The sequence below is a fragment of the Lagopus leucura genome, unplaced genomic scaffold, assembly GCF_019238085.1.
Source record: "Lagopus leucura isolate 7727_CA_CO unplaced genomic scaffold, USGS_WTPT01 Super-Scaffold_100026, whole genome shotgun sequence".
Lineage (NCBI taxonomy): Eukaryota > Metazoa > Chordata > Aves > Galliformes > Phasianidae > Lagopus > Lagopus leucura.
The window spans coordinates 3,417,768-3,445,710 of record NW_024962277.1 but is presented as its reverse complement, the minus strand read 5'-3'; the positions used below and the strand labels follow the sequence as shown (position 1 = coordinate 3,445,710).

Here is a 27,943-nt window from a genome sequence, read left to right as displayed (position 1 = left end):
ACAGTTCATGCCTATTTAACTGGAAACTAGCAGCCAAGAAACCATAATCACTCCATATCAAATAATTAAGTGATAAATAGAATTTACAGTCAATTCTTCCAATTAATTAATTAGCTTAAAGTATCAGAGAGAAGCTAGATGAAGAAACTCTACTGTACTAAGTTACTACAAAACAAAATTGTAATTATTCAGTCAGCGGGTTTCTAGGTCTTAGCTAGCATCTGCAATCTGTTCTTGAGAGTATCATGTTCAAAAGAATAATTTAAGACCTTATGTAGTACAATGTATTATAGCAGTTTTATAAAGTTTGTTCATTGAGCACTTATTCAGGCAGCAATTTCAAAAATTAAAAAAGTACTGCAATGAAATATTTGAATTATTTTATAAAGACTTTACTAATACATATACAATCTAAGTTATGTTGTTTTGTGTATTTTATTAAGTTAAATAATCTGGTAGACCTAAGTAAAATTAAGGTTCACACATATTTAATTAGACAATGTTGTGTTTAATTGAATTTATGTAGCTCTTCTCAAACATAGAGCTCAAAAAATGAATAAACGTTCAGTTTTTGCTTCTTCCTAGATTCAGTTCTAATGTTGTCTAAGAGGTAAAACAAAGAAACAATAAATAGAAATTATTGTGTGAAAATTTTACTCATTATCATCTGATAGTGTCACTCACTCTCACAATTCGTGCTCTCTGTTCTTAATATCATGTAATACGATTTTATATATTTTGTTTTGTTCTCAAAGAAACAGATCAAAGCTCTATACAGAAAATAGATGTCTGCATGAAGAATGCCTGTTGTGAATGTCTAGGTTATCATAGGTGAACTAATATGTACATTAAAAAACTCAATAACCCCAAAATGTGTATATATTCAATATATCACATAATACTATAAATCACACATATTACCAATTTATATACACCTCATTAAAATAAAAAGCAGAAGTTCTTTTGATTTCATGGAAGCAGTCATTGTAAGATTAGTGTTTCCATACGTATATTAGATGGCAGCCATTCTTAAAATCTGCTTTTATACAACTGCAGGAAGCATATGTGGCCATCTGCCACCTTGTCTTTTTTAAAGCATTATTAAGATTTTTTTTTCTGATGATTTACCTTCCTTTGAAATGTCAGGATAGCGACAACTACCTAGATAAAGCTACATGTATTTCAAATGTTTTTGTTTTTGTTTTTGTTTTTCTCCCCAACAAAACAGTTTGGGAATTAGAACAGTGAGTTTTATTTGTTGACTGCTAACTATATGCTTACTGGGTTTTCTGAGCCACAACAACTTCACTTCTTTTCTGCAAATGCTAACTTTAAGGATCATGCTAAAGCCTTATTAAAGACATTTTCCCTTATCACACATAGGAAGACAAATTTAATTAAAGGTCAGTTTGGTATGCTTATATATTGCGATTATGTGTACACTGATAGGTGTTTGTTTTGTGTTTGTTTTTTTTTTAACTAATTCAATCCAATCATTTTTGCACCATCCACAAAGTTGACGAACCCCTTTCCTTGCATGATACTAAGAAAACTCCAATATACATTTCTCAATGAAAGACGGGGCCTTAAATATTCCTATGGAAGTTACAGTGCAATGATATTTTAATTGCATGTATCAAAAGGTAGCATTCAAAAATTCTTATCGTGTTAACTGTTCAGTAATGTAATGAATGTAATGTAATAAGCAAAATGAACACTCTATTTTTTGTATTTTCAAAGATACTTCAGTCCTGCTATTAGAAGATTATAGGTTTAAACAGGGAGAAAAACAATCTTTTAGAAAAAAAAAAATTAGCTTTCCTAGAAATTTGAGAAAGCAATGTACTTACTTCATTTCTAGAATTTCTTCAAGTTGCTTTCTCCGCTCTATTCTCAGGTTAGCCAGATGTGCTTCCTTCTCAGCCAAAGACTGCTGTGTCGAGGCAAGACGGGCTTTGGTAGAATCTAGTTCTTGTCTTGTCTTTTCCAATGCATTCATCAGTTCTTCTACCTAAAAGAAAGAGAATTTTTTAAGCTCCATATTCTTCATAATAAGTAAAGAATATGTTCACACACAAAAGGAATTACTTTAACTAAGTGGCTGTTCATATCCATTCCTGTTTGAAAAACAAACAGAACATAATTAAAAAAAAAAAAAAAAGTAGTGTTTCTATGAATCTTGTATCAATCTTGCATCTTGAATCTTGTAACATGTAAGATTTATACAAATCAGCACTAACACATACTGCCAGCAATGTATTTAACCTGGGCCACTGTCACATACAGACACAATTTACAAATATTTTCTGCATCATTTATATTATTGTAGTTCAGGGAGGTGATAATTCATCACAAGAAATTTTAGATTCAGATAATAGTTATGTATTTTAACATAAAACTCTTCATGACTGTCTATATCCTTTCAGCAAAAAGTTGTTCAGAGAAGCTGTAGATTCTCCACACATTGGGTATTTTCAGAGTTGGACTGAACAAACTTAGGGAATTGGATCCAGCTCTAAAGTTGTCCCTGCTTTGAGCAGAGTTTTAGAATGCATTGCCTCCATTGGTCCCCCTGGTAACCCAAATTATTCTGATTCTTGTCATAAGGAGGGCAGTAGCATGCATTGTTGTTCATATTCACATTGTTATCATACCCACCAGGCTACTCTTCCCAAGACAACCAAGAATCTCTGAAGTATGGAATAAAAAAAATGTAAGGTAAATGTTAGCATTTGCATTGGTAAATGTCAATTGGATTTAGGGTAAATTACTTGCAGGAATTCAGAAAAACTTCCTGCTTCCAGAAAATAAAATTTAAAGGTAAAAAAGTGCACGCTATAGTCTATCGTGTTATTTAAATAACAAAGATTACACATGACTCCTCTCTGAAGGCAGAAAAAATTCAGCTGTGATCATATTATCAGTTTGCTTACAGAGAAAGTAAGATGTTTCCCCCAAAGTTCATGTTTAATTGTTGTTTGCAGTTATCTAAATTCTAGTAGAGTGCAATTAGTGATTATGAACCACTTTTTTTGTTCAAGCTAAACACTCATTGCTTTGCTTGCCTACCACATGACAAGTTCAATAAAGCAAAATTAATAACCCAGTGTCTACCAAATTACAGTGAGTAGGACTCACACTGTTTGAATATCATACATAAATTACTTACCTCTTCTATACCAGCTACATCTACATCCTTATAAACATTATAATAAGTATCAATACAATTCAAGGATGCATCTGATACCCTCCAGGGTTTAAGATGTTGTATTTCATTAAGGCAGTATCAGAATTGTCCATAGCACTGGAATTACTGATGTTCAACCTCCGATTCAAACAGTAAAGAAACACTTCTGTAAATAAGCGCAAGGAGTACAAACCAAGCCACGGAGTCTGAGAAGGAGCAAGACTGTACTAAAATAGACGTCCATATTTTAAACCATCTAAGGAAATTAAAGGCTTCAGAAAAAAAAAAAAAAGCCAACAAAACTGTAGATTTGTTAAGGTATATCAATCACATACTTATGTATTATTAGAAAAAAAAGAGGTCAAAGTTTGAGAAAATAAAACTGAAAATCTGAATATGAACATTTCTTCAAACCACAAATCATTAACATATGCAGATTGGAAATTTATATTTTCATTTATACTTCCAGCACAACATTTGCCAGCCAGTTCTTCCTTCACTTTTTAAATTTGACCCAAGAAGTTTTCATATTCAAATTTTCAGTTTTTGTCTCCAAATTCTTAATATAAGCACTATTCTCTTATTTGATATCAGTGTTAGAATGATTAAAAGAATGTAACTATATCACCTTCGAGATTAAAATCAAAATGTTGATTTACAATCTCCTAGTCCTACTGTATGGAACGGAGGCAAGTCCAGTACTACTAGAGCAAAGTTTTAACTTTCGCACCTACAGCAAAACGTTTCTTTCAAGAGCATACAGGTACACAGCATCTCAAAAAAAATTAACACAATGGTGTCTTTAAGATTTATTTACACAGAAAAGTGTCTCAATTTCACTGTTGTGTATCAGTACAGTATCTGGAAATCCAAGCAGCCCTTCAGTGCCTCCCAGTGCTGCACTGTCCCTGTGTCAGCCGTGTCAGTGCTGGCCCAGGTCTGTCTATGGCAGCTGGCACTGCCTGCAACACCTCAGCCCTGCTGCTCACTGAGCTCTGCAAGGCTGCTGTTATGGCTTTCAGAAAGGCTAACTGATGGCAGTACTTCAAGAATGTTAATAAAATTAGTACCAGAACTTAACTTTACATTTCAGAATGGCAGAAAACCAGGAAACCAAACTATTGCAATTCTTTTTAAATTTTGAATCTATTTTAAATGAACGCTTTCTACTTGTACCACATCACATTTCCAAGTCCTGTCCTCACACACCAACATCAGTTTCACACTAAGATAAAGAAAGAAAAAGAAATGTATGCTGCTGAAGTATACATCTGCATTACCAGATTCTGTGAATTAAAAAAGGTTAAAGTTCAAATGAGTGACAGATTATTAAAAATGCCCTGGAGCATTCTTAATTCCAGATTGGATCCGGCTCAGCACAACTCATGCTAACATAATACTGTTCCAGTTTGTGGGAATAAGGAGAGGGAGCGACAACAGCATGTTTTCTCTGTTTAAATACAATATATTTCTGCAGAATGATGACAAGCTGGCAGCTCTCCAGCAATCAAGGTTAGTATTATTAGTATCACTATCTTTAAATGGTGGGCACTTCATTTTTAATAATGATATTAGTTATAAATAATTATAATATAAATAACTGTAAATTCAGGATTTCCCTTACTGAATTCAAATATCAGGAACTATAAGTAAACCCCACACCAACTTAATTTAAACCCAATCTCATATTAGTAGACACTGATTATTTATTAATTTTGCATGGTAAAATTCAAAGTGATAACTCCTACTGTTTAGTTCCAGCTTCTTCACTTTTGTTTAATACAAGAATATTAAACGTTATGGATAATAATAAAAAGCGTAGTAAATTATTCCATTCATTCAATACAAATACGAGCCACATTTTTATAACAAAAAAGTGTAAAAATCCACACAGTTGTTTTTAAATGTCCTTTTTTTTCCATTTGCTAAGGAAATGCTTTTTACAATTTTTTCTTCAAAGTCACACACTATATAAATTTATCTCCAGTTCTGTAAAGATTAATTTAATGATGACAACTTTTTCTTTTTTCCTCCCTATGATTAAGCATGAGACTGGAAAAAAAAAAAAAAAAAAAAGACTAATTCCTTAAGGTTCCTCTTTGTGGCTTTCATACAAACACAGTCTGTCACTGGACTACAAGGACATAGATAACACAGTCACAGTGATAAGGGAAAACATACGAAAATGTGGATTTGTACACACTTCTGACTCAGGCAGGAGACTTCAGCTTTTTACACTAATGGCTGCTGGTCATGCACAGAACCACTCTACCTTTTGGCCAGTTCAATTGAAGACACACAGGTCCAGCATAAGTCATGTTGACCTGCAATATGGTTTGCAAATATCTTGTTTCTTTCTCCTCCTAATACGAGTCTTTACCAGTGTACAACAGCCTAACTCGTTCCATTTCAAAGATGCTCTTCCCAGAAGGGAACAGGTGGAGTAAAGTGCCATACTGAGCTTTGCAAGACATGGAAATAACTTCTCTGTCATGCTTCCCTCCAATTACTTCCATTCCCATTTGTCATCCATAGCCAAATTCCTCATCTCAAGACTACTTCCATCACAACTTTTAAATTCAGAAAACAGGTCTAACAAAAGCAACGTACATATGGAGAGTGATGATCCCAAGCCTTTTCAAATCAAGAAATTAGTCATAAATTGTGTCTCACAATTCTGGATATTGGAAAAAGCAACCATATTCTAGGATACACATACAGATTAAAATAAACATGTCAGTGAAGCATTTGACAGGAAAGCAAGGAGATTTATTACATCCAAGATAATAGCTCATTTTTGTGTTTCTGTTGTTTTGTTTCATTTTGTTTTATGACAAGAGTCCAATGATATCAACTAGCAATGTAGCGAGAGTATGACACAAATTACCAGAAGTGCTGATAGAGAAAATCTCATGAAATGGATGAAATGATTTGCAATCTCCATAGGAACAAAATAGCACAATTTTCGAGTTGGATGCCATGCTGCAGTATTTGAAACCAAAACTTTTTTGAGATTACTACATAAAGCAGGATTCAAAATACTTCTATCCTCCTGCTAAATCCTATGTTAATAATATACAAGGCTTTTATTCAGACAAGGAAGAGACAGTATAGATATAGGACAAATTCATCTAGACTTGTTATGGATACCAACTATGTTCATTGATATGAGAGAAATATATTTCCATCCCTACATAAAACATTCCAGCATTTAAAATATCCCCATAGGTTAAAAGAAATGTATATATCATAAAAAGGGGGATTAATCGTGTACCAGTCTTTATCATATTGATGTTAAGATTCTGCAAGATAGATCAGAGAAAAGGCTTGAAATTATTAACTTTCTTGAAACTGTCAGTAAGAATTCCCATCACTTTTTAATCTCAACTCAATAGTTCAATAAAAGATAGGGCCACAGGAATATATTTATTGCATTCATTGTCTGGTCTTCCAGTTAAGATAGCAATTTCATCTGTAATCAGAAAACAAGCTTAAGTAATTTTGAAATACTGGTAATAATCAGATAAGTAAAATAATAATCATACATAAGCCAAACCAAAACAACCAAAAGCAACAAGATTTGTATGTGTTTATATATATATATATATATATATATATATATATATATATATATATATAAACATATATATAACAAACATAGGTCACCCTGAAAGCAATGCCTCTTATTTATTTCCAGGGAAACTACAGCAGATATTTGATAGAGCAAATTCTCAGCTACAAAACACTCTTTTTCAACACAGACACCACGATTAGCTCTTCATTTTCACCAGAATTTTCACCAGCAATGAACAAGAGCTTGCATACCCTGTTCATAAAAATCTACTCCAGCTGAGGTGGGTGACCCACTGCCACCACTGCTTAAATGCATCACCCACCACCTCACTGTGCTCACATCTGTTTGGTTTCCATAAATGTTCAGCAAGAATCAATGAATGACAACGGGCGTTTTTTTTTTTCCACGCAGATGAATTGAATTCTACAACTTTTCTTCATACACAGTTCCATGAGAGACACCATTTTGTCACATTGCCCCTCTGCTGCCATCTGTCACAAGGGAACAACATTTAATGGAATACTGGTTGGAAGGGTCCACCTCCAGTGCCATACCAGCAATGTCTGCCTCTGACATTGTGAGCCAACATAATAAAAGAGAGGGCGTGGATTTTGGAGCAGCCCTTGCATGAGCGTGTATATAAAATGGCATGTATATTGTTTAAACCAAATAAAAAAATATAAACTCTGTTTTAGTGTCGTTTCTAGACACATGGAAACCTCTTCAAGTGCAACCACAGTTGCAAGATGTGAATATGACCTTCAGCAAAACTTAAAGGGATGGTCAAAGTAGCAGAATATTCTTCATTAGCAGCAAAATAGAATTATATGATGAAGTAATTTCTGTAACAATCTGATTCTGCAATGCTGTATAAATTAAAATAATAAATAAACCTCACACTATGTCAGTAAAGATACAGTATTCTAAGTGTTGCATGAATCAATTAACAAACATTCTGTGCTGAAGGTGAACTCATGCTGACAAAGCCTAACTCACCATTGGCCTCATTCAACCTTAGAAGTCATCCACACATACTCTGTAATGGAAATAAGACCAGATATCTAAGCAACTGCACAACTTTACTTCTTACAAAAAAATTATCTTTTTTTTTAATTTAATTAGAAAATGAATTATTTTATTACCATATTTTACTGGTTTCCTCTCTTTCTCACTGAACTTCATTTGAGAAAGTCTATGATTATTTTTAAGTGGCTGGTGGCCTCAGTTCTGCTCAAACTTACACTTGTTTGACATCATACAAACCTAATAACAAAAGTAGTATTAACAACACTTTATAGTTGTGCAAATGGAAGCAGATTTAGATGGTATGTATTGATAAATTACAGAGCTCAACCTAGTGTTTCCAGAAGCATTAACAAATATAGAGTAGTAATTGAATTAGCTATTGAAGATATGTTGATTTCAGTAGGACACTCAGTTGTCCCACATGATACTGTATGTGGAAGAGAACTCTTGTAGGCTGAAAACAATTACACTGTGTGATTTCAGTGTTGAGTCTCTTCAGATAAAGCATGCAAGTAGAGCAGAGCAACTCTTTAGCTGGTGTTAAAGTACAGCGCTGTCAGACTGGACTCTCTGGTTAATGTCAATAGCACTGCGTATAAAAGGTGACTAAAGTGTGTACAAATGTTGATCTTTGGAGAAGGCATGCCTAGAATCATACACACATCTACTATTTCATCCACCAGGTCAACTTCAGGGAGAGAGGGCAAACTGGGAGTTTTCTTGCCAAAAATTGATTCTTAGCACACTTGTTAGGTTACACTGCACAAAGCTACTTCCCCCCTGCTTTTAATCCATAATCGCAATCTATTATTAGAGTTAGAAATGCTTCTCCCTTATAGCATTTCCAAAGGCAGCGGGGATTCGTGTGGTATGCGTAAAGTCTTGCTGCAAACAGTTCATGTACATAAGAGAGTTTCTCCACACACTACAAAGTGCTTACACATTGTAAAAAAGCAACCAAGAGTTAAAGTGAGAATGTTATGGTATAAAAATGCTTGGATAATTTTGCATGAAAAATCTCAGAAAGTAAGGTTTCCTATCTAGTTTTAGTACAAGCTAAATAATGTTAATATGCAGCAAGAGAAATAAAATGAATCGAGCAATTGCTGAGGGCAGCTTCTGTACCAAGGAAATTTGATACTGCCTTTACTACAGTGACATTGAATGCAGAGTTCATGCGAGTACTGAATGCCCAAGGAAGCTGCATCTGCACTCTTCTTTTAATGCAGATAATCTTTTCCTGTTTACTTAATTCTATGGCATTTTTACTATAAACTTATTTATGCAATATTTTATAGGCTTGGCACATCTACAAAGGTCACAGTGACTTGGATATGCTACATGCTTAAAAACTAAAGTAAAGTGATTGCTATTGTATATAATGCAATATTCCCTACATAAATAACTGTAAGCAAAGTCATAGTATGGATATACATCAAAGAGACAAGTTCTAGCTCTGGTGTACCCATTTGAAAACCAGTCTTATCAAGAAAAACTCAGCAATCAGTAGTTTAGTTACAACCTTATTGAAATTTATCTATACTCATAGGAGAAGTGCAGGAGAACACATGGGCAGGACTGCAGAAAATTCACTAATTATTTCAGATGTGATATGCAAATAAACGATGTAAGTTTACCAACAGGGGTCCTTTGTCTACATGTTAAAGGAGATACATTAAAGATGTATTGTAGATAAAATAGAGATACAATAAAGACTATTTTGAGTCATTTCTGGTACTTTCTCTTTAGGGAAAACAATTCCATAGAAAGTGATCTTTCTAAAAAACAATCACTAAAAAAAAAAAAAAAAAAAAAAAAAAAAAACGTGTCTAAAAGATAAGTTCAGGAAGAAAACAGCCAATAGGATCAAAATTAAAGTGTTTATGAGTCTGTCCAGGATAGGACAGACAAAAGAACAGTGTGAGGAAGCCTGAAGAGAACAACAAAGTATCTGGCAACTGGACTCCATTATTAACACATGATAAGCTAGGAATGATTATATGATGGAGCAAAAATATCGACCCAGAATTTGTCAGAAGGAATTCCTCCATGAAAGCAGTTTATATTGAGCATGACAGATTTTCAAAGCACTAAAGAGAAATCTCACCCAAGTAGAAGCTCCCTGTTCACACTACCCCCTCACCTACTGCATAGTAACAAGTTTACTGGATAAATGAGCCACAGATCTCTGTGCCTTGCCTCAATCAACACTCTAGAGAGAAATTCCCTATGGGAGGAAAAAGCAGCACTGGAGGAGGATGCCAAACTCAAAGCAGTAGCAGCCTCAGGAAATAATACCTGTGCAAAAAGGGAGTCAGATGTGAGGGTGGCTGCACAGCTTGTTACATCTGACAGCAGGGCTGCCAGCACTGGGGAGAAGCCAAGCAGGCATTCACAGAGCCCATAGATGCCTGCACAATGCTGCAGACACACGAGCTCAGGGGGAAACTATGCAGCAACTGAATGGATTCACACACGTAAAAACACATGTAGCACTGCAGAGCAAAGTTGCCGACAGACAATTACACACACATAGAGCATTCAGTAATGAAATTACGTAGGAATGGCTCACTATGTTTACAGAGATGGAAGAAGAAAACGGTCAGGAAGAGAACTTTGATAAGGGCAGCAAGATAGTCCTGATAGACCAAAAAATGTCCAAAAATGTCCATTGTAAATGTCAAAATTCAACTGGAAGTTGGCTTCTTCTCCCAGGTAGCTAGCAATAGGACAAGAGGGAATGGCCTCAAATTGCACCAGGGGAGGTTCAGACTGCATGCTAGTAAAAAGAGTGGTCAGGAATTGGAACAGGGTGCCCAGGAAAGTGTTGGAGTAATCATCACTGCAGGTCTTAAGAAAAGGGTAGATGTAGTACACAGGGACATTTTCAGTGGGCAATATTGGTGACAGGTGGACTGTTGGATTAGATGATCTTAGAGGTCTTTTCTCAATCTTGATGATTTTATGAGTGTATGATATTTAAACACAATTCTTCAACACTGTTTTGGATGGGCTATTCAATCTGCCAAATTAGCTCCAGTACATTTTATAGTAGATTATAGAAGATTAAACTTCTTGAGTATCTGGGCTGTATTATGAGTAAAACACTCGATGTTCTACTGGCATGTTTCAAGAGATCTCACCTCTAAAATGCATAGGAAAGAAAAATGTATTACTTTTTTCCACGGCATAATGAAAATAAAAACACCAATAATGTAAATGTGCTCAATAACACACAATGCCATAGTTAGAAAACTGCCTGTTAGATTTACGGTTAGAATTATGACCCCTGTGTTAAGTATACAGCACTCTAAGAAGCAGATTATATAGTTATTTTGTTTTTTTATTCTTCATATTTCCAGACAGATGTAAAAATTATTTGAAGTGCTTGGGAAAGAAGATAGTCTAAATATAATATACTTCTAGGGAAATAACATTTTCTTCATTTAGACCTCAGGCACTGCTGATGGCAGAATAAGATTGGAATGTGCAGATAATTATCTCTGAGGGTAGTCAACAGCTAAAAGTCCTTCGTAATATCACCTTTAAGATCAAGCCAAGACATTCCAGTCTGAATCGAGGTTTATTTATTAAAGGATTTTGCACTTTTAGATCCTATATTGCCTGGAAGACCACCAATTTCCATTCCCAAATATCTAATTTCTCCAGTTTCTTGGTGAATACATAAAGACCTTCAAAATAACTTCAGTGAGCACACACATATGCACATGAAGGAAATCTAAATTCCTTCCCCTCACTAAGATGAATTCCACAGGAAACACCTCTACATAGCAAAATCCTCACAGAGACTGTAGAAGATTTCAACAATTCTCACCCATTTCAGCTACACAGCTTAGATAACTGCAGGCATTTGTAATTGTAAGTTCTTGTTTTTGTTTTTGTTTTTTCATGATCTTGATTGGTATTGGATAAGGAATACTGAGAAGAATAGAGATTTGAGATCGGAAGGAAAAAAAAAAAAAGAAGTCTTCATCCTTTTTCCTTGAGCTAACAAAAACAAAACTCAAAAAACTAGACAAGATAAGTGAATACTGAAGTACTTTGAATATATTTTCTAATCTAGGAAGAGAGCTAGACATGCAAAACAAGGTTTTGGGTCTTTTTTTCCCCTATTTAAAAACTCCATTTGAGATCAGTAAATAAAATTGTTATTTAAAACTCTAGATCAACAATTCTGTTGTTAATTGTTTTTTTCAGTCTGGGTCTTTTTTTGTGCTGATACCACTTACTTAAAAACCTACTGTTCATGATATAAGATCAAAAGCAATGGCTTATAATACAACATCTGTTGAGTAAATTTGTGTGATACTGTAATATTAAAAAGGATTTCTATAAAAGAACAGAAAAGAAATATAGCCTTTCTATTTATAGAGGATTTGGCCAACAACAACAACAAAAAACCCTAAACATTCATAGTATGATCCTGGTAATCCAAACTTCCTTGCTGTATCTACTGAACTGTTAACATGTCTTCCCATGACAGTGACTTCTCATGATACAAACTCGGAGTCATCCAGACAAATTTAGTGTCATAAAGGTTGAATAACTGGTTACTGCATTATGAATAATCTTTCATTCAAGATGCATCTCATGGCACTTCATGCAATGTTATACGACATCCTACCCTCAAGAAAAGGGAAAATTAGCCATTAAAAAATAGCTTCAACTATTAAAAGTCCATAGTAACATATGGTAATAAATAATAACTATTAATCTACTTTTCTCCTGTAATACTATATAAGCAAACAAATTTCACATTTAAAAAAAAAAAAAAAAAAAAAAACACTGGCAAAGAACGTTAAATAATTTTTTAAAAGAAAAAAAGAATATCTACTTTTCCAAGATAGCATCAGTAGTATCTGTCTCTCCTTTACTCTAGTTGAGTTCATAGTTACGCCAAAAAGAGGCCCAGAAGATAAAACATTCCCCAAACTGAGTAAGTTTCCTGTACGTAGCAAAGAAGATTCAAGTTCCTTATCTTTAAGTACAACAACCTCCCTGCCTGCCTCTGCTCCCCCCTCCTTTTCCAAATCGGGTTTCAAAGCAAAAAAGAAAAGCCCATTGTATCCTCTGTTGGGAGGATATATTCTGCCTCCACTCATTGCCATTGAGTTCAGCAGCACAGAAAGAGTATCATTAATACAGATATCAACCCACTATTATTTCTCCTCAGAGTTGTATTTGTAAATCGAAAGCATGCTAATCTTCCCAGTACAGGCTTCTAGTCAGAAGCCCGCATGGTACCCAATATACTGTAATATCTAAAATAAGAGTTTTGAAATAACAAAGAACTGAACCAAAACTAAGGGCATTTCTGTCTTTAATAGAGAAGCCTGCTCAGAAATAAACACAACTGTTCATGAGAAAGATATTAGAAGCAGTAAATTTTGGGGTGATGAGTGGTTTTAGGTGTGTAATTTATGTGTGCAAACACTCATTGGTGGTATGACCAGAAAAACAGATATCATGGAATGAAAAAAGAGTAAAAATAGAGAAAAGTGGAAGATGTGGATACATGCTCTACTAGGCTGACAAACAAAACTAGCAAACTTATATGAAAGATCAGATTGTGACATATTTTCATGAAAGCAAAAACAAAAACAAACACTGTTGATTTAAGAAAGAAAGTTGGCAGGAAGCTGCCATTAGGTCCTCTACAGTTTACACTATATTTTTTTTCTTCCAGACACTGCCAGTGGGAGGTTTTATAGGATAATGATATACTGAGAAACTTATGACAAGCACGTCCAAACAAAGTAAAACATATTTTTCACAAAACAGTAAACTTTGATAGCTTAAATCCATGGAGCCTGAAGAATAATTATTGCAGAATTTTTAACTTGTAAAACCTGTTTTAGGGAATTTAAGTATTCTTGACTTTTTCCAGAAAATATTGCTTTAGTAGGAAGTTATTCTTTAAAAAAAGAGAACAGAAATGGGAAACGGTTATACAAAAGTGCTGAATATTAATGTGTTTAGCAGTTTGATGACAGCAAAAGTAGACAAATATCATAACTGGCATCAATTTATATTAATTAACTGATGGTATATTAAACAGAATTTTTAAAAATGAAACTGGCATAAAACTCGATCGCTCTTATTTTGAGAAGCTGTCTTTTCTCAGTTGTACTTTGAGTTTGTTATCAAAATAGTACATGCAGGTTGGAGTATTTTTAAATAAGCTCTGTAAATGGAGATTGTGACAGTCATCAGCTCAGTCACTGTGATGACTTTTAATGTACAAACATGTGACTAATTCCTGAAATATCAAAACCATGTATGATATGTGAAGCCCTTTTCACATAGTAGAATTACTTTGGCTAAGGCTTTGTAGAATAAAAAGATTACTGAATAAGAATCAAAACTCTTTTCTTAAATATTCTGTGTGAGAGAAAAAATAAAAATTATTGGCAACAGAAGTTTTTCTAATCCTAAGAAAACTTCCTGTTAAAATTCAGTCCTGACCCAACAAAAATTCTGTCTGAACCTGCTGCATAGGTGATTTAGGTAAAGAGGCCAAATCAGTTCTTCTGACACTTTCAGATAGGGAACATGAAGAATGAAATGCTCGTCTAGCTATACAATGTAGTCCTGGATCTGTGCCATAGTCTGAGAATTAGACTGAGCACTGACATATGACAGGAATATAAATGCTGAGCATGTACATTTTAAATGTTGAAATTTTTACTTTATTAATGACAGTGATTCTTACAGGGAGATTAAATAAAGATGCAATCAAATTCTCAGAAGGATGCTTTGAGGGGGCAAAAACAGCCTCCTAGCATCTTTACACTGCGCACCTCGCCACATGGAAACATTTGTGTATTTTCTTCTGTGATCCCAACTAAGATTCAGCTTTACCCAGACACAAGTCTACTCTGTCTGGTGCATAACTGCTCTCAGAAATAAAAAGGCTACTAAGAAGGTAGGATATGAGGCAGACTAATTAATCTAAACATAACAGCTGAAAAGTAGTACCAGAATCTGAGATTCTTTCAACAAATTAACTATATTGTTCAGTTACACTTTGCATACATTATCCTGACTGTACTGACGGCCTAGCACTTGGAATGCAAGTGTATAATTCAGAGTTTAGTCCCTAAACTCTCTGAAGTCATTTTTCTGTTGTTACTGAACTACATCTTTAAATACATATTGACTAATCTATGGTTTCATACATCAAGTAGACTATTTTTCATATACAGACTTAAATCTGGCTTTAAAAACTGTACGATGAATTGTAAAAACAGTTTAAAGTTATGATTGGCTGATAAAATGAAACTCTACTCCATTTCACTTGGATTAGCTTGCAGCTGCAAGATATAAATTCTGTGTGAGAAACAGTACATTTTTAATGCCCTTTGAATTATCATGTTTTTGCAAAATGAAGGACAACTGGTTTCATATGCAGGTAAGAAATATTGGCGTAAGGAATGTTATTTGATTTTAACTGAGTCATGTTGCCAGAATGCATGAAACAGCTGCATGAGCTGAGTATCTGCCTGAGGCTACAACTCCATTTCCCTCATCCTTTACCACCTGTCTGTGCTAAAGTTACTGGATGCTGGTAGATATCAAACCCCACTGGGATCCTTAACTATCACAATTGTGAAATGGATTCTCTGCTATTCTATTGACTCTTAATATTTACACATTTTCTATCAAATGAGACAGCATTATCACTGTCATTCGCAACACTTTTTGGAAAGTATGTAACAAATAATAAACTCAAATACAAAAAAAATGATTAAAGCTAAATGGAGAGCGAGGCTAAACTCTAAGCCCAGTAAATTAGGCTTTTTCTGTTTCTCACATCTATAAATTCACTGAATGATTATTCCAAGATGACCAAAAGGCTGCTGCTCTTTTGCATCACTCTTTATCTGACGGTAGCAGTGACCAAATAGCTAGTACAGGTACCACTAAGGGAAAAGGAAGAAAAGAAGAAAATCTCACTGTTCATGGGGAGGAAAAAGAAACAGGTAACAATACTGGGATGTTTTAATATTCATAGAATCACAGAATGGCTTAAGTTGGAAGAGACCTTCAAGATCATGAAGCTCCAATCCCCCAAACTAGCGAGATAGTGAATTCTGTCATATGAATAAAAATGGCTGACGAAATGTCAGCACTGCTGAAAACAGAACAGTTTTTGAGAATTCTTGGAGATTAGATCTGATAACAAAAAACGCAGTCATGACAATATTTCAGATTCCAAGACTTTCTGGAACAAGCAACCTGCTTAAGGCTGGTTATAAACATTTAGAATAAACTTTGGAAATCCACATTGATATGTCAGATTAGTCATTTTTTTCTTATGACAGAATAATTGGTTTTGATGAAGAACCAAAGTAGCAGCCATATTTGGTAAAAAAAAATCTCAAGTCACATAAGTTAAAGAAAAGTACGATTAAAGGGTAAGTTGCAAAATACAGATAACAATCTTGTTAGGAGATTGTACAGGGCCACCAACAGTTCACTGCTAATCAACTATGATGTCTTAAAAATGGGATTTTTCAGGGCCAAGTGATATTCAATTATTTTCCTAATAACCTCAAATATTTGTAGATGACATTAGAATGCAAAGCAAAAACGTAATTTCAAGACATCTTGCCAAACTTGAGAACAGGACTGGGAAAAAATTATGATACATAAACAAGGACAGAAGCAAGGTCATAAAGAATTAATCAACTCCATAAATCCAGGAAGAGACATAATTGGTTAAGAAGTTATCTTTTTCTACTAACGAGAAGGATCAAAACATTAAGGTGACAAGTCAACAGTGTCATGTTGTTGCAAAAAACATACTATAGAAAGATGTATACATAAGAGTAATCCTTCTATTTTCTTTGGCACTGATAAAATGTCAGCAGGAGAACTGGATCCAATTTTATCAACACAGAGATGTGAACAAACTGGAAAGGTTACGAAGGAAAACAACAAAGACAATAAGGAAAATAGAAAACATAACCTCTGTGTTAAGATTTTAAAAGCTACAGCCTATCAACCTGAAACTGTGAGAAAATAGAGAACGTAACATTTAGTTTCAGACACAGGGTAACGCATGCAGGAGGAGGAAATCACTTTGTTGTGTCGAAAGTAGATAAGACAAGAAATAACTGAAATTAGAGAAAATGTGAGTTAGAATATTAGCGATCTTTCAATTTCAAGGGCTGCTCTGAAAATAATGCCTCCTATTTTATTATGTTGGCCCACAACATTAGAAGCAGATGTTGGTGGCATGGCAGTAGAGGTTGAACCTTCCCACCAATATCCTATTGCATTTTGTTGCTGTGTGACAGATAATAGCCAATGGGCAGTCTGACATAATGGCATCTGACATGGAATTTGAATTCCTCCATGCAGAAAAAAATTGCACACACTGACATTGATCTATGTTTGCTGAATGTTTATGAACCAAACAGTGGATGTTGACACAGTGAGGTGATGGGTGGTGCATTTCAGCAGTGGTGGCAGTGATGTGAAAGACAAGCTACATTCTGGAAAGTTATACAGACTTTTATGAGTGTGATATGCAGGCTCCTGTTAATTGCTTGTGAAAATATATAACTAATGGTGGTGACTATATTGAAAAATAGTGTTTAGCAGCTGAGAATCTGCTCTATCAAAGAGTGTTACTGTGCTCTTTGTTGTAGTTTCCATGGAAATAAATAAGAAGCGTTACTTTTACAACTATATACTATGGATAATGATTCATGAACAGGGCAATTACAAAGGTCACTAAGACCAAACTAGACCAAGTTCTGAGAAATATCAGTGATATAATTGATCAGTACTACTGATACAATAGTAGATAACTTCACATTCTTTCCAGTCCTATTTATCTATGATTTTTTTACTTATAATATTTAGAAAAAAATATGCATCTTACTTTCCTAGCATAAAATGCACAGAATTGTTAGACAAAACATTCGAGACTTGCTAAGAATGATTTCAAAAGAACCAACTTAAGACAGACGAGCTTCGTAAAAACTATCTGTAGTGATAAAGGGAAGACTTTCAGCAGAACTTTCATCTTGTAAAATGTATTACTGAAAAAGTAGTGGGGGACCATAAATGCTATAGAGGTGAACTGAGATTACTCATTATTTGTCACAGACATAAGGGCATCTGAGGACATGGTTAGGACATAGGTTAAAAACCACAGAAAATTTTTAATATAAGATGTTAAGATGTTCTGGGCTTCTTCTTATCTCCAAAATGAGTGCCAACATGTCTTCGATAGTGTATATTAAAGAAAAAATAGCTTACTTGTCTTTATTTTTTCTAATTCTAATTTCTAATTCTAATTCTTTTCTATTTTCCACTTCAACTTTTTGCTAATTGAGCCAAAAAAGAATGGAGTAGGTGGACCTTTTATCTGATCCTGTGTATGAGTTCTTACATCACGTATATTAACACACTTCAGTTGTATGAAAGAACAAAAGGACTGATGCCAAGGCTGAAAGATTCATTATTTGAAAATCACAGAATCACAGAACTGTAGGTGTTGGAGGGGACCTCTACAGATTATCGAGTCCAACCACCTGCTAAGCATGTTCCCTACAGCAGGTCGCACAAATAGGTGTCCAAGTTGGCCTGGAGTATACCCAGAGAAGGAGATTCCACAACCTCTCAGGGGAGCCTATTCCAATGCTCCATTGCTCTCATGGTAAAGAAGTTCTTTCTTATATTAGTATGAAATTTCCTGTGATCCAGTTTTGTGCCTACTCCTTGTTCTGTTGCTTCTGTTCTATATATGCCACTGAAAAGAGTCGATCCCCAGCAAATTGCTCCCATATCTTAAATATTCATAAACGGAGATCAAATGCTGCTGCCACCAACTCATTCTCAATTCATCAGGAAGGCATAATTATTATGATACTACTTCCAGGGGGCAGCTGTGATGTAGTTATGTAACTTATTCCCCAGCTTTACAGATCAATCACAAAACTGCAAACACTTTAATTAAAGCCAGTGCTGTGTGTGGCTCACAGCCTAATATTCATTCTGGGCAAAAATCTAAAAACCACAGAGATATGTCACACAGGTTTCACTAATTCAGCATCAGAACATTAGTAATGTAACATATATCCTTACATGGAACCAAATAAAAGAAAATATCAGCTGAAAAGTGCTTACAGATATGCTGAAATATTGATGTTAGGAAGAAAATTCTCAGTTATTCTTTGACATAGTGAAGAAATCACTCTTGGCCAGACAACTATAGTTCTTAATCAGCTAGGGATTCCAAAACAGAAAAAGAAGTGAAAGTTGGATTCCTCTATGCTACTGTCTAAAATCAAGAAAGTCTATCAAAGAGTTAATGATAGTAACTAGAAAAAAACTGTACTTAAAAGCACTTGGCTGTTTCATGAAAATAAAATAAATATTTAGGAAAGAGCAAAATATATTATAAATTAAAAGGACTTGCAAGTATTATGGAGAGCAAAATGGCTATTACTGAACACCAAAAGACATGACAGGAGCCGGAAGTTTATGGTCTCACCACTAGACTGAAGAATGGCATGTTTCCTACCCTTCAGGAAGACTATACTTCCCAGTGGCCAACTTTGTCTATAAATCAATTTGTTTAGAGAAATGTGTATTAGTTGCTTAAATACAGCTGTGAGTAGATAGATAAGAACTGACAGATACTTTTGGTCTGCTGATGTACAGTAATGTATATAAAAGTGCCATACTGTAAATCACAACATGCTGTACGACACATATACATCTTTCCTTGACAACACTATAGTTGAAAATGTATAAATACTACATCATTATATTCACAGTGACTTAATGAAGTGCAAGGATAATATAAAAAATCATATGAAAATCTCAAGAAACCATTTGTCTCTAAAGTCACCGAATCACAGTTGAGATGGGTCATGAAATAAAGATATTTTAGTTGCTATTTTGGATTTTTTCCACAGAAAGCATGGGACCAGGCGGCTGGATAATGGGCCTTCATGCCTAGAATTTGTTCTACACTTTTACAAGGAAAAAGTGACTTATATCCTGAAGTTACTTCCATGTTGAGGAAATGCTTTTGTAGAATGATGGGGGAAAAGAAAAAAAAATAAAAAAAAATCAAGCTCATACAAATTATTCTCTAGGTGCAAAAGCTTAAAGCTTTTCTTCAGCTCTAAAATAAAAATAAACAAGAAAAACACGTACACAAAACCGCAAAAAACCCTCTATACAGAATAAATGTGTCATGGACTCTTACCAGGATCCAAGTATAATATTTTTAATCTTTATCCCACAGTTTCAGATACTAACACATAGATTTTATGACGTTTTTTCTGTAGTGATTTAAAGTACAGAAGTAGCTGGTAGTATTCAAAAGGATGTGAACCAGGATCTCAGATTTATTTTAGTCTTCTATTACTAAGTAATTGAGCAATTGACCCTATATCCCCACACAGCAGTTAGAACACATCCTCCTTACTTATTTAAGTATTATTCATGTGTTGAAAGACTCTTGAATTTCTGAGACATGGCAGTAGCATATGCATCATTATTACTTTTACAACCCAAATGCTTCATTCACTAAGTATTCCAGCTCCTTTTCACATTTTCAGCTTTTGCCTAATAATTTCACTTCTTCCACCAGCAATTTTATTGTCCAACAGAAATAACTTGCTCACCTTTCCCAGTCACTTTGGGAACAATTTTTTCCCTAAACTTCATTAAAACATTAATTCTACCTTTCTTAAACATTCCATTCCACCTAATCATTTTATCAAGCCTATTACTCCTTCCTCCTTGTGTGGTAACACAAAATATTCAAGGTGATAGATCTGTTAACTGTTCTCTATGACCAGATCAATTTTCCTGTTAACCCCATGTTTTCCAGATATTAAAAATTTTATTTCTGCTCTGCATATCTCAAGGATCAAAGAAAGCATCTGTTCTTTCATTCTAATGAGTTTTGGATCAATTTCAGTTAAAGTTCAAGTCTAAATTAATACTTGCTGAGGGCAGCAGATGCTTAGTTCTTTAGTTATATGAGATTCCTTGTTTAAGTTTTCCTCTTTTTTTTTTTTTTTTTTAACAGATACTTGTTAAGACTTATACCTGCTTATCTTTTTAGTGTACGCCACGTTCTGACTGCATGCAAAATGTGTTGGCAGACAGTTACTCTTGAGCCACATATCTACTGGATAGGTCAAATAAAGTTCCCGTGATACAGTTTCATTACAGACCTGATAACGGTGCTTTTCAGTAGGGACACAGCTGGGAAATCTGAATCCCTGGCTAAGGAAGGAAAGAACCAGCTAAAATCACGAGATTTATTTATATGTCAATTCCATGGCTAACTCAGACTCACTCATAGACCCCTTAGAGATAGAATCATTTCCTATTTGGTAAACAATCCCACAAGCCTTACTTCTACCTTCTTTCTTTTGATTTTCCAAGGTATGAGCTTTGTGGTCCCCATCAATAAAGCTGTTGTTCAACAGGCTGTAACAGTAAGGAATCAAATCAGCTCTGACATACGGTCTTGTCCACTCTACAGCCAAACGTGTATCTCATTTCTAACCTAATACTGCAGTTTTAACTACTAGGTACAATGAGTAGAAGGATACATAACAGCTTCCAAATTCCTTCATTACTATCTCAAAAAATGATATCAGTTTGCATGAAGTATGAAATCTTGATTCCTGATGTCCTTCCTGATTCTTCTAATGGTTGTTAAATTTGTCAGCCACATGCACTGGACAGAGTGAATTCCATTATCAAAAAGCTACAGATTTCTGTTGGTGCCCTAATATGTAAGGTATTTTCAGTGTTTACAGTAGGTATTTCTGTAAGTTAAAAATAATTACAATGTTGATAGTCTCTCATTTCGTATGCAACCCATATATTTCTATTATTCCATAGCTCTTTAGAATCTTTTATCTCAGTTCCCTCAAAATTACAACATGGAGTATATGATTCTTCTTTACTATTTTGTTTTCAGTGAGATGCCTCACTGACTTTCTTTTCACTGGACAAAACTGTTAAAAGTACTCATCTGAGAGTAAAGAAGCCTTTGACACGTTAGTGTCAGAAGGACATAAGGACTTGAGATGTAGAACCTTCTTTTGGCTGCCTATCCCTGGAGAAGGGGATGCTGAAAAGGACATGAAATAGAAGTGCAATTTCATTTTTTCCCCCCACATTCTGTAGCATAAGGGTGACTTGTCCAGAAGAAAAACCTGAAGCACTGTTATGAAAAGAAATAATGACATATTCCACATGTTACTAACATTACCGAGCTGAATCACTACTGCTTATGAACTCCACACAGACCTCTTGCTGAAAAATGTATAAGGTCTCCATTCAGAAAACTTAACAGAGAAATAGCAAATGAAACATACTTCCAGCCTTTTTTACTCATAGTTACAGAAGAAACTTACTGGAAAGAAAAAAAAAAGGAAGAAAAAACCTTGCAGACAGTCCAAATATATTTCAACAATTGACAGCATACATGAAATCCAAGAAAAAACAGCTACACTAACGTACAGAGAAAGTTCAACCACAGAAGAGACACATGGAGCATGAAACAGTCTCTCTCTCTAATCTGTTTCAGCTATTGACTTACCATGGGAAGGGGAAAAAATAAGAGCTGAAGCACTGCATTCCAATGCACTCAGTTTATACAGTTCTTGCTTTCAAAACAATTAGGAAATGAGAAATGTGGCTGGTTATGTAGCATTCATAGAGTCACACAATCTATGTTTCCTCCTCTCCACTTGTGATTTTAAGGTTTTCAAGGATCTTCATTTTCTAGTTCCTTCCCTAGTAGCCCATCTCCATAATCTACTGTGAGCCCTGCTTTTCCACTCTTTTTAACGAAGAAAAGGCAAACAATTGCTCCTGAATAGATCTCAAAGATGAATTATAAACCTCATGCAAATTCATGTTTCTTCAATATAGCATTACAAATTTCAATTTCAGGGTATGACTAGAAGATTTTCATCATGGGATTGGAAACAAAGATACTAAGCTCATAAATTTCAGATAAACACTTCACAGCTTAGCTAAGGATACTAATTTAGTCCAGTCTATAAACCCAACCTAAAAAATAAAACTTTCATGAAACTACATAAATAGTTGTGATATTGTCAGAACTGCAAAAATTGTTCCATGTAATATCTTAACCAATACATATAATAAACTTCTGGAACACTAATTCTTCAAGATGAACCTTAAACTCGGCTGTAATATTTGGCTAAGGATAGACAAAGTTTTCAAACCTCTATAATGCAAAAACAACCCCATCCCTTACCTTTTCTTCCCCTCCCTTTTTCTATATATTTTTAAATGACAGTGTGAGTGTAACCAGGAAAATTTTTAGGCCAAAGATAAGCTTAAAGTATAATCAGGTTTGTAAATGGGGCCACAAACATGGCCTCTTGATAATGTGAAGAATAATATGTTTTTGATTTGACCATACAATGTAAGAAAAAAATAATGGGAGACGAACTTGATAGTCTTAACTTCCCAAATCCCATATGGTATGTTTACCATTTACCACATGTATACTGTTTGATATGCGTACAAAGTCTATGGATTTAAGTCTCTTTCTCAGACCAGCCACTTGAACATATTGTATCCCTCAGTTTCATGAGATCCAAATGAGGTGAGGAACATGAACCATTTACTGTACAGACACAGCTGTCTTCATGGAAAACAGTATTTGCATTACCAGAATCTAAGATACCTGTTAATAAGTAGTAAAAAAGAGCTGAACTATATCCTTTTCTTAAACTGTTTAGTGCTTTGGATGCCGTGTTATGTCATTTCATATTCTGAAATATACAAGGAAAGGCTAATAGCTAACATTATCATTTCCACAAATGATACAATATAAAATATCTCAAAAACGGACAAAAAAATGCCTCACCATTTCAGACTGTACCTATAATTTTTTGTTCAAATTCTGCTGTAATTCAAAAAAATAAGAGAAGACCTTTAAGCACTCATTTCTCGTGTACTTATACACATGCAATATAAAGACTTTACTAAATATATAGGCTCCTATCCATTAACAGTCAGAAATAGAAAAGCTGCTCTGGCAAAAAGCGTAAAGAAACAAAGAAAAGGGAAAACCATTATGATAATTAGAATTGTGTGAAACTTGGCTGTTATGGGATGTACAGTTGATCCAAACCTTTTCCTTGGCTTTGGTTCACATCCCAAATGTTGCTTTGACTTCTGGGCTTAAAGGAAGCCAAAAACTCCAAGTGAAATTTTGCCAAATCCAACATATTTTTGCAGGTTTAGGGTCAAAACCATGCAAACCCACAGAGTTCCTCCTATCATCATAAATCAGACTGAGTTTGCCAAAATGTTCTTTTCTGTTCTATGTAAGCTTTTTCACTGCACTCGTCCCTCTAACACTTAAGCTTTTTGCCATCAGTACTGCATTTAATAACAGGATTACATAGCTTCAGTCTTACTGGATTTCTTACTCTGTGAAATGATTTTTCTTCTTCATGTTTCCTCCCTTTCTTTTTTTTTTTTTTTTTTTTCTTTATAATTATTATTTTTTAAGTACTCTTACAGCTTTTCTTTTTTCTACTATATAGTTTCATTTGCATTTGTCAGGAGACACTGTCAGAGCAATACTTCTTGGTCTCAGAGAAGATGACATTCAATTGCACCCCGTTTCTCATTTTTCTTACAAATTTCATTTCCTTGTCTCAGAATCACCTATAGAAAATTTTGGAGACGTTCTACTTTTGTCCCAGGTTTCAATTTCCTTTTGTCACTGAGTGACATCTTCAACCAGAAGGTTTTATCAAAACCCTGAGCCCGAAACACTGTGATCATTGGCCTCAATGCAAAATAAGAATTCAATAGAGAGAAAAATCTACACTACCAAATCTGCTTTTCAGTATTCTGAAACAGTTCTAATCACCTACCAGCTGACAGCTTCAAACTGAATTTCACATCCACTTAGTTGACCCGAGAGTCAACAAATGGAAGAATAAATAATACCGTGCATTTTCTGTCCCAACAGAATTTAAAAAAATTACAAGAACTTAGAAGTAAAGAATGGAAAAGCAGTCCTAAATTACAGCTTGAATAAAGAAACTCTGAGCATACTCCAAAGGGCACTAGAGCAGATAAAAATTATGTGGTACATCTAATTCAGTCAAGACCATTTTTTCTCCAAGCACTTGATTACATATTTGTTTGTTTTGTATTTTTCTTGCTACTATTGTTACTGTTTAAGTGTGACTAAAGTGGAAGCCACATCAAATGAAATGCATTTTTGTGTATTTAAGAGCTGAGCACAATCCACTTGCTAGGGAGCAATTTGTCAAATCAAAACAGAGACTGGTTGCAAACATTAACATGAAAACAACCATCCTGCTTCATCCAATCTAACGTTCTTTCTCTAATAGTAGATATTTAAGGAAAACAGTCAAGCATCCAGTGGTACTCCTTCAAAACATGCTATTGACTCCATCAATTTACAGGATCAGTGAGTTCCTCAATCTAAGGTGGCATATTTGTATTTTGCAATTCATTGAGTTTTCAGGCAAACTTTCTTACCCATTTAAAAACTTGGTATCAACTGGATTACCTGGCAACTCAACAGACAAAGCAGCAGAAAATGAAGATACATTGTTTTGGCCTGAGCCCACCTCCTACAGTTTTCAGCAGGTGCCCTATTCCTCACTTTGAGCTAGACAACAGACCGTCTACTCACTTTCTTTTCACCTTCTTCACAGCACTCATGAATCCATCAATCTCTTTATCCTGTAAAGAGTCCCTAGTCTATTTTAATACTGCTCATATAAAGGATATTCCATACCTCTGATTGTGCGTTTCTGTACCTTTCTATTCTACATCATTTTTTCTATTAGGTGAAACACTGCACATAATCTAGTGTCATTATTTCAGTCATACTACTATTCCTTTCTTCATAACTCTCAAGATTCTATGTCGTTTTTTATTCTTATTCCAAATTTTTCACAAAACTGTGCATTATAGCAACAAGCCATTTTCTTCAACTTTATCTGCCAGCTCAGAGTCCACCACTGTGTAAACAATGCTAGGATTTACTGTCTTTTATGTTTGAAACCTTCTATTAAACAGAGCAATTTCATATCACTTTAATCACAAGAACAACTCAGTATCAAATTCTCCTTCTTCACAGCCAGACTGCATCTTTGCTGCAGTATATTCTCAGAATTATTTTTTATCAGAAATTATTTATCAGAAATTATATCAGGAATCTCAGATATTTTTTATCAGAAAGTTTGTCCTGCAATTATTCATTCCCTTCTAGATCTGTTATGGACACTGATTCTTACGGTATTTTTGAAAGATGCCATGACTTATGAACTCATGAAGAATGACTTCATTTCAGAAAAGCTTTGTTGCTAACATACTGTATTTTGCCTACTAATTTTATTGTTCTTATAACAATTTCTCTTCATCTGTCTAATCATCATAGGTACAAGTAATTTTCCAAAACTTACCTACAACCTTTTTGAAAACAGCTATCACAGTAGACAGTGCCCAGTCCTCTGATAAAAAGGAAACTGTAAGGAAATTATATACAAGATTCACAAACTCACAAATTTTGAAGAACTTTAGAATGACCACAGACTTGCTATGTTTGAACAAGAGATTGAACTTGATGACCTTTTGAGGTCCCTTTCAACATGAACTGTCTCTGATTCATTGATCTTATAATGATGGTATTTTTAGTGTCAGTAATTGTGTAATCTCCATTACTGTCACCTCGCCATATAAAAGATACATCTTCCAATAGTTTGCCTTTTAAAAAACGATTCTACAAGCAGAAACTCCCTGAGCTGCTTTTCTATGAATACCAGAGAAATTTCTTCCACTTTGACCTCACAACCTTATTTTCTGAAAGCAGGCTTTATATGTCTTGATTATCTTTGGCTCTATAGGTTCTCTGGCAGGCTTCCGGCTTCTGACACATTGGAAATTACTAGTTTGAATGCGTTTCATGACTTACTTACTTCTTATTGTGTTTCAAGCATTTCACAGTCTGCCTATTTGTGCTTTTCAAATCTCACTTCCAGGTTTTATGATTCTATTTTCCTCAACTGGAGAAACTTCAGTTTTTTGAAGCATGCTTTTCTTTTTTTTTTTTTTCTTTTGACAGCTTCCTTTATCCTGCTGTTTAACTACACTGCTTTCCATTTGGTCTTCCTAAAGCAGTTTTTGATAGGTGCTACCCATTTCCTCTGTGCAATAAAATTTTCCTTAAATAGCCTTCACGATGCCTATAAAGCTCACATTCTCTGTTGTGATCTTGAAGCTTTTATTTTGTCTTCGAGTTCAAATTAGAAGTACTTCGGTGATACATGGAATTTCTGGTAGGTGCTGTCTAGCTATAGTACTGTGTGGAGATAGAGATAAAAATATACATAGACTCCAGAAAGTTCTTTTTGTTTTTAAGCACTTCTTAGAGAATGAAGGATCCCTACTTTTTTGTTTGTTTTAAGGTTTTTCTGCATGAAATAACTTGGTCAAACCAACAGTATGGTCAACTATTTGCATTACATGCTGTAACTCTGCCACAACTATGTTTTAGGTTCCCTGTCTCCATCCCTGTCCCCTAGATGGAAGTAGGCCCTAACCTGTCAGGAACTCATCACCTTGGGTGTACTTGGCAGCCCATCATCCCCAGTCCTGCCTCCATCTCCCGTTTCTCTTGGCTGGGATCCATTGTGGCCCCTGAACCTGGTTCATCACCAGCCATGTCCAGAACAGTGGATGGACCATGCCACCAGCACCCAGCTCCACTGACTTGTTGAGATCCTCTGAGCCTATGCCTCCTCATGAGGGCAGAGCTAATGCTCGAGGGCCCTGTTCTCCTCTTGATCCCTGAAGTAACAGGTGTACCAGATCACCCTGATGACCTTGGGATCTGGCCTTGCCACAGCTGACCCTCTGCTCAGCTGCGGACTCCTCAGGGAGCCTTCTCAGTTGGGAACAGGATCAACGGGGGAATTTTCAAGGGCAGCCTCAAACAGCAACAGTTCTCCTTAGAGTTGTGTCTCTCTTATGATGCTGAGCTGGCTCCAAGGCCACACGCCACCACCCTGTTCCCCATAACAACTCACTGACATCCTGTACAAATAACTCAT

The 27,943-nt window shown here is 35.0% G+C and overlaps 1 protein-coding gene across 1 annotated transcript in view; it reads right to left on the bottom strand.

The window, feature by feature from the left end:
* LOC122185056 (ERC protein 2-like) overlaps window positions 1-27,555 on the bottom strand; it is a 170,061-nt gene extending 142,506 nt beyond the window's left edge. Inside the window, exons 1-3 of the mRNA XM_042880534.1 lie at window positions 27,463-27,555; window positions 3,170-3,196; window positions 1,851-2,011 (exon numbers count right to left, since the gene is read on the bottom strand). Of these exons, the coding sequence (XP_042736468.1) occupies window positions 1,851-2,011; window positions 3,170-3,196; window positions 27,463-27,555 (281 nt within the window). The remainder of the gene's footprint in view (window positions 1-1,850; window positions 2,012-3,169; window positions 3,197-27,462) is intronic.
* Window positions 27,556-27,943: the final 388 nt, after the last annotated feature.